This window comes from Babylonia areolata, chromosome 7 (genome assembly GCF_041734735.1).
Source record: "Babylonia areolata isolate BAREFJ2019XMU chromosome 7, ASM4173473v1, whole genome shotgun sequence".
Taxonomy (NCBI): Eukaryota; Metazoa; Mollusca; class Gastropoda; order Neogastropoda; family Buccinidae; genus Babylonia; species Babylonia areolata.
In genome coordinates this window covers 25,543,140-25,551,698 of record NC_134882.1, presented here as the reverse complement: position 1 = coordinate 25,551,698, position 8,559 = coordinate 25,543,140, and the positions used below count along the sequence as shown (strand labels likewise).

General features: G+C 44.0%; 1 protein-coding gene across 1 annotated transcript in view; it reads right to left on the bottom strand.

Annotated features, from left to right (window-relative positions):
• Nucleotides 1-7,815, bottom strand: part of LOC143283811 (CD109 antigen-like) — a 105,613-nt gene extending 97,798 nt beyond the window's left edge. The window contains exons 1-6 of the mRNA XM_076590184.1: nt 7,514-7,815; nt 6,217-6,412; nt 4,881-4,906; nt 3,374-3,507; nt 1,588-1,658; nt 681-806 (exon numbers count right to left, since the gene is read on the bottom strand). Of these exons, the coding sequence (XP_076446299.1) occupies nt 681-806; nt 1,588-1,658; nt 3,374-3,507; nt 4,881-4,906; nt 6,217-6,412; nt 7,514-7,815 (855 nt within the window). The remainder of the gene's footprint in view (nt 1-680; nt 807-1,587; nt 1,659-3,373; nt 3,508-4,880; nt 4,907-6,216; nt 6,413-7,513) is intronic.
• Between the last annotated feature and the right edge of the window lie 744 nt (nt 7,816-8,559).

Below are 8,559 nucleotides of genomic sequence, written 5' to 3'. Positions count from 1 at the left end.
CGGCGATAGCCATTAAAAATAATTTTTTATTGCCCTTAAAGATTTTTTGAATGCCCAAGATACAACAGAATAATATGATTTAAACAGCGTTCTCACTGCGAATACCGCAATTGATTTATCGCCCTTTAAAAAAGTATGTTCAAATGTTAAATTTTAGAACGTCAGTTAAGGAGCCACGATAGTGTAATGGATAAGGCAGTTTCTTCTCACCCGAGCACGCGGGGTTCGAATCTGGTTAGGACTTTTTTTTTCTTCTTTTTCTTTCTTTCTTTTTTTTCTTTTTAAACGCGAAGCTTTATAATAACAAATACAGAACACATTTTAACGATTAGATTTCTTTTAAGTGTATCACAAGTGAGCCTTGAAGGCCTTGCCTCTCTTGTTTATTGTTGTTGTTGTTTTTTGTTGTTTTTTAAGGCGAAAAGTGAGTTCCAGTTTGTAACGGCTGCTCTGGCGCGTTGCATCTCTCTGCCCCTTCCCTGTCCCCCACTACCACCCTATCAAGGACTTTCTCTGTCTTTCATTGCCCAACTCCAATTATGTGTAAACCGGCAACCATGCTCACCCGTGTCTCAGTCCTACCTAATCTCCGGTCCTACCCTCCACCCCCCACCCCGTCCCCCCACCCCACCGACCCCTCCCACAATTCTGTCCCGCATCTGCTTCTAGCTATGGCTGACCTGGATTTGCACGTGGATGACCCAGTCCCCGAAGACAGGTTGGTCAGCCAGGGGAAGGCTGCCCTCCACCACCCCCTGCATCCCTCCCACGTCCTCTGTGGACTGGATCAGGTTGTGGTTGGGATCCTGCACACACAGACAGGGTGTAACGCTGTGTTCATGTCAACCAGTCCCCTTCTGTCGTGGCTGGGGTTACACAAGCTATTTCTGCGGCGCTAAGTTTCCTTAGTGTTTGGAATGTTCCTAAGTCTGCTCTAATTCCACAAACTATAGCAACAATTATATCACTATACAAACTTGGCGCTGCTAAGATCATATGTGCAATCCAACCCAGCTCAATTCTGTTTTCTTTAATTCCTCTATGTGACTTGAGATGACTTCACATTTGTTGAGATCAGTCAGTGTGTGATTCATTCAGCGCGAACAGTTCAGTGTTGATTGTATATGTTCGGATCAGTAAAGTTTTATTTTTTTAAATGAGAATAAAATCACGAACTGTCAAAAAGACTTACTGACTCACTCACCCACTCTCTCTCTCTCTCTCTCTCTCTCTCTCTCTCTCTCCCTCTCTCTCTCTCTCTCTAACCTTCCAACCAGCCATTATAATGAGCCATCCCATAATAAGATTAGCTTTTTTTTCTTCTTCTTTTTTTTTTTTTTTTTCGAAAATAGGGATCAGTCAATATTAAGCAAGTGAAGCATATGCACGTTACCCTCCCTTACAGACGTTCAATTAAGCCAAATAGGGTGAAATTACTCAACATGCTTACATCAACAATTTCGTCAAAACTGCTCACCAGAAAAAAAAAATGTTTGTCAAGCGATGTTCTTTGCTTTTCACATCGTCAGATTTATTTGCCTTTACTATCTTTGGCCATTTGGACATGGCTCACCCCTTGTGACTCACCCTGATGTCAATGGAGAAGTTGCCCTGGTACATGGACAGGTCGGGGTACACAGCAAATACCCGGTAGTGAACTGTCAACACAACGTTACATACGTGTCAGGCAGTGCATGATCTGCAGTGATCCTGCGGACGATGTGCCTGTTGTTGACTCCACTCAGTCTCTATGCTGTATTAACAGCAGCTGCGTCTGCAGAGTGTGTAACAGAACTAGACTGCTTCTTGCTATTAAACCTGGTGTGAATGTTGATGCTTCGCGCAAGACAGACCTCAATGTTTGTTTCATACAGAAAGTCAAGAATATTCAAAGCAAAGATGGGTGAAGGAAACAACCCTGCTGCACTCCACTATTGGTAATGATGAGTTCAAATAAATATATCCGTCATTGACAATTGTACTTTTCATGTCCTCTTTGTGCGTTTGTCTTCTCAAAACTTGATCACTGTAATTCTCTGTTTGCTGGTTCTCCACAACTTGCTTTCAGACTTTCTCTGGTTCTTCACCCAACTCTGATTTCTTCACTGTTTACATTCCAACAAGACAACTACGTTCATCATCAGACAGTTGCATTCTCCAAATAGTGCAGGCGAGCAACGAAATAAAAACACGAGCTAAGGGGGTGGGGAGCAAAAGAAATGAAAATGATTGAGATATACACAGAAAATATTCGACTTAAATATATCGAAATGGGGATTTGATATTCCTGCAGAGCGACGAACTCATTTTTTAACGTCATCGGCAGTTATGTGTTGTTTTTTCGGTAACGAAAAAATCACATCTACATTGTCATGTAGCATCCTGCTGGGAAGCTAGAAAGATTCTGCGGCTACTTTTTGGTAGAGAAAAGCTTTTTGGAAGTCAGATGGTTAAGAAATGGTGCAAACACGTACATGTATTTGGCTTGCTCTGCTGTCATATAACACTACAGTTTGACATAAATCCATTGAACTGGTGAACTATTCCATTATTGTAGATCAGGTAGATAATTCACTTCAGGAAGCACAGGCAATTTGCAATTTTTTCTTTGTGATTTCTTTCTTCTCCTGGACTATAATTCCTTCAGTTATGACGAAGTTCTTCAGTCAAAGAGCCTTCGCATTCGCCGCCCCCGTCCTTGCCATGTGAATTAAGACACACCCAGTCCATTTCCACCTTCAGAGTTAACCTCATGACTCGTGTTTCAAACTGCCTTTAATTGATCTCCTGATGCCCGTGATAGTGTGGCTGTGTACTGGTTTCTGTTTTCAGAGTGTGTTGTTGAGGTGTGTGTGAATGGAGATGGGTGGGGGGTGGGGGGGGGATAGGAGGGGGGCAGATTTTGGGTGTTGTAGTTGGTTTTGCATTGTTTATGCGTTATGTTTGCGATTGGTTTCGGATGATTTCTGTAAACATTGAATTAAGTACGTATTTTTGATGTAATGTCTTATCATAATTTGTCATGTTTGCTTCCTTAGTTGGACCAACCTGCATATTTTTTTATTGATGATATACATGTATATATATTTTTATCAAAATTGGAAGTGCTATAATTGTAAAGGGCTTAGGGCAAAATCATTTGACTAAACGCTATATAAATAAAAAATATTATTATTATTAACATTACTATCATTATTATCAATAATATTAGTATCATTATCATTGCGTTAAGTATTGTGCAGAGACAAATCAATGCGATTTTACACTAGTCATTCACACGCACGAAACGACAATAACTGCTGCAACCACCACTACTACTGCTACAACACACCTGCATGCTGCGACTACTACTAGGCCTACTACTGCTACACACCTAACTGCCCAGGTTTGTAGATAGCCTTGTCTGTTTGAACAAGGATGGTGGTGAGTTTAGAGACATGATTTAAATGGTCCTCCAGAGTGTACACGCCACCGTGGGTGTGGACGAAGGGGCACTGGTAGGGGGCGCTGTGATTGGCACAGGACACTCGCCACATGTACTGGGTGCCCTGCCGCAAGTTGTCCGGAATCTGGACACACACACACACACACACACACGCACGCACGCACACACACACGCACACACACACACACACACACACACACACACACACGCACGCACACACACACACACACACACACACACACACACACACACACACACACACACACACGCACACACACACGCACACACGCACACACACACGCACACACACGCACACACACACACACACACACACACACACACGCACACACACACACACACACACACACACACGCACACACACACACACACACACACACACACACACACACACACACACACACACACACACACACACACACACACACAAGTACACACACACACACGCACGCACGCACGCATGCACACACACATACAGACACATTCGCACGCACGCGCAAACACGCACACACACATACACACACACGCATGACATGCACGCACACACGCACGCACGCACACACAAACACACACACACACACGCACGCGCACACACACACACACACACACACACACACACACACACACACACACATACATTATCGGACATCGCTCTTCATGAAGAGATGGCGTGAAGACATTGAATCGCCATTACAACAAATCTAACATTAAATTCAACAAACAAAGAACAACTGACAGACCGAATCTGAAATTCCTTGTACAAATAAATAGTACATTGTTACAGTAATCTCAATTACAGAATTTAAACATGAATACAGATGGGTGTCAATAAAACGTCAGTGGGGTCAATCGCTCTCTGAGATCACACGGGGCGAATTCCAAAAGACAAAACCTATGTGACTTTCACGTGCATCTTCACACAATGGACAAATAAGTTTATTTTTATATGTGGTCTGTAACGAAAATGTGAGACGCAGATGATATATTCATTAAGGCTATGGCCCCATGTAAATGAGAGGCGATAACAAGAAATGTAGACATCACCGTAACAGCCAATGAGCATTCAAACTGTTTATACAATTAAACTATAGAAATTAGGACAGCAGTATTTCTCTTAACTTAGAAGCTTTATATAAGTACAGTGCGAGATTTCTATTAACACCGTCATCAGATGATGCCATCAACAAACAAAATCTAAACAAACAAGGGCGTTCATAATATTTCTCTGAAATAAACTTTACACGAATATCATGCAATACATGACACTTCAGAACACAATAAACTTCGTATTCAGTTGACTCCTTGCACAAAGGACACAGCTACTCTGAATTATCAACATTTCTATAGCGATACCTGTGCATATTGATTTCACGAAAATCAGAGAGAGAGAGAGAGAGAGAGAGAGAGACTGACTCACAGGCAGGTGAAGGGCCCCAGGATATCCTGAAAGAGTAACATTCGTAAGAATCGGCGCCTGCTTGCAGGACCCGAGATGCAGTACAGAGAACAGAGAACACCACATTCACCCTTTCCTTCACTACCACAATCACCAACATTACCACCACAGCCCCACTTCGTCATCAACACCCTTATCATTACTGCTATCCTGCATCAGGACCATCACTACCATTCCTGCCAACACGACCATGTCCCCGTCATACCATCATCATCACTCCCACCATCTCATCATCTTGATTTGCACTGCCACCGTCATCATCATGATCTATCACCACCATCACCACCATTTCTGACCAAATACGACCAATATGTCCGCCAAGTCATCACCATCATCAATCATAAACACTTTCACATCATCAAAATCTGTATTACTACCGTCACCAACATTCCCAATCATCATCATTATGAAAGGAAGCGTTAAGTACAGCCTTGTCACCTAGTTCCAAGCCTAAAATGTACCTCCATGGCAGCATCGTCATCATCCTCATCGTCATTCATCCTCCTCCTCCTCCATCATCAATAATAAAAATGGTCCAAAGATATGTGGCCTTTCATGCCCTACTATCATGGTGACCTCAGTTTCGTACTCTCGCCACTTCCGTGCTTTGGGTGAGTTCTGTCAAGGTCTTCGGTCTCGGCTGATTCCTGGAGGAACGTGGTGACGGTCTCCTCTGTGGGGAGGGGGATAGGGGTGGCTGGGAGGGGAGGGGGCGCTCACTCAGTTTGGCTCCAGGACGAAGGTCGTCGTCGTCGTCGTCATCATCATCATCATCATCATCATCACCATCGTCTTTGTGATGACGGCAGTGGAGCGGTGGCCTGGTAGTAAAGCGGTCAACTAGGAAGCAAGTATCTATGGGTTCGATTCCCATATACAGACCTTGAGTGGTGGTCTGGGTGTTAGTAATTCGAATGAGACGATGAACTGAGGTCTCGTGTGCAGCACGCACGCAAAAGAATCAACAGCAACAAAAGAGTTGCCCCTTTCAAAATCCCGTAAAACAACCCATTTTGAATAACAAAACAGATACATATGCAAATAGAAAAAAAAAGAATGGTGGCGCTGAGCTGTGGCGACGTGCTGTCCCTGGGAAGAGCAGCCCGACTTTCGATTTTACACAGCGAAATCTGTTGTGACAAAAAGTAATACAGTACGATGCAATACAACGCAATACAATCCAATACAACGTTATACAAAGGAATACAATATTATACAATACAACGCAATACAATACAATACAATACGATATAATACACTACTATACAACGCAATACGATACAATACTATACAATACAATGGCAGAAGCACCTCTAGCGAAGACGCCATATGTGGAGACGACGTCCACGTCCTGGAAGTCGCGGTAGCCGTAGTAGTAACGCTGGAAGATGCTGGCCTTGAGGAAACAGGGCTGGTCCAGGAAAGACTCGAACCCCAGTGTCATGTTGAAGCCTGGGATGGAGGTGTCGGGTACAGTCAGCAGGTAACTGCCGCTGGGGGGAAAGTAGGTCACGAGTCAGCGTGCAGACACACAGGCAAACACACACACACACACACACACACACACACACACACACACACACAGATAAAGATAGGTCACAGTGAGCACAGACACAGCACTCATCGACATAAAAAAGTAGGTCATGGCCAGCACAGACTGCGCCCAATGAACAGAGAAAGCACATACTGTCAGAGCACAGAGAGAGAGAGAGAGAGAGAGAGAGAGAGAGAGAGAGAGAGAGAGGTGCAGGTCAAATTAGTACAATATGCACAATCAGCACATATGCTATGTTTCAGTTTCATGGAGGTGTCAAAGTGCGCGGACTGATCCATGTACGCCACACATCTCCTTAACACACACACACACACACACACACACACACAAGCGGAGATAGCGCACGTGGTGGACTGTGTTTTCTTTTGTTAAAGAGAACAGTGACATGAAAAAGAGGGCAGCACCGTCAGCTGTGGCCACGTCACCTGTTTACCACTGCTACGTCATCCTCAGGTGGCAGTATTACTACGATATCTGTGACCATGACGTCCTTGCCAAAGAGCGACTTGCTGTTGTGTGCGAAAGTTTCCTGCAGTTTAACATTCTCGAAATATATTTCTGTTTGACCTCAAACACACACACACACACACACACACACACACACACACCTTCTAAAATGACTTGCATTTGTGGAAATACAATTACCACCATGCATATCATCTGTGAATGTGAACATCTGAAAACTTTTTTTACCTCAAAATCAGCAGTTCCATCTGCTTCTGCTTTAATTGAAAACGATTTATATGACAATCAACACATGTCTAATTAGTAACCCCACTCACTCTCTGTTGTAACTTTACTGGTTGAGTTTGGTTAGTTTGTTGGGATATTTTTCTTTTCCGTGTGTGTGTTTGTGCAAATTGCAGAGAGATGAATAGGGAAAGTAGTGATGACTTGAAGCATGGTGGGTTGGGAAGGGGGTGGATTTTCGTAAAAAATCACAGTAGTGGATAGACGTTAAACAAAAGAACGAACGAACGAACGAACGAACACACACACACACACACACACACACACACACACACACACACTGTCCGACCTGCCGGAACTCCTGTTAGTGACCGGTGGGGGCGAGGTGTAGTGAGGGGGCAGCGTGACCTGCTGGGGCAGCAAGGTGGGCAAAGGACTGCCACGGTACAGGTAAGGTAATGGGGATGGGTGAGGAACTACGGGCTGACCGGGAGGGAGGGTGAAAAAGGGGGCAGGTGTGGGCATGTGACCATGGGGCAAGGTCGGAAAACGTGGTCGGGGTGTAGTGGTGAGCTGGGCCGACAAGGTCGTCATCAGGGCAGCCAGAAGGAACCCACAGACAGCGATGCCTGACGTCTGGCGGGCGGTCATGGTGGCTGAGGACAAGGGCGATAACTAAGTGAACAAATGAATAGATAATAACACGGTACCTGCAGCAAGGACGTGACAGCAACAACGAGAAACAAAATAAACTCAGTATCCGTATCGATTTGAAGATAGAAGTCACTTTGACTCCCGCTACTTCCTCAACTACACATTGAGTGGTCTGGTGTTCGTCATTCAGGTCAGACGATGAACCGAGGTCCCGCAAGCAGCATGATAATAGCACCAGTAAAAGAACTCGCGGCAACAAAAGAGTTGTCCCTTGCAATATACTTTTGAAAGTTCAACTTTGATCGTAAAACAAATAAGCTTGCAGACAGAAAAAAGAAAAAAAATGGGGGCGCTGGATTGTGGCGACGCGAGCCCGAATTTCACACGGAGATATCAATTGTGATAAAACGTGATACACTACACTACACTACACTACATTACAATGCAGTTTCAAGAAGGCGTCAAAGCGTTCAGACTGATCCATATTCGTTATCAAATACAAGACAAGAGAGACTACTCTTGCAAACAAGCAAACAAAGTACAACATTGTTTTTTGTGTGACACTTACACTTATACTGTACGTTAATTCATGCTTAAAGGCTGCTTGTACCGCTTTGTATCATTGGCAACTAGAACCTATCAATGTATTTTTGACTGCCGACCACACAGAGCAAAATCAGGGCTAAAAAATAATTGTCGGTCCCGTTGAACGTGAAAAAAGTGGAAAAAAAGCATCAAAAC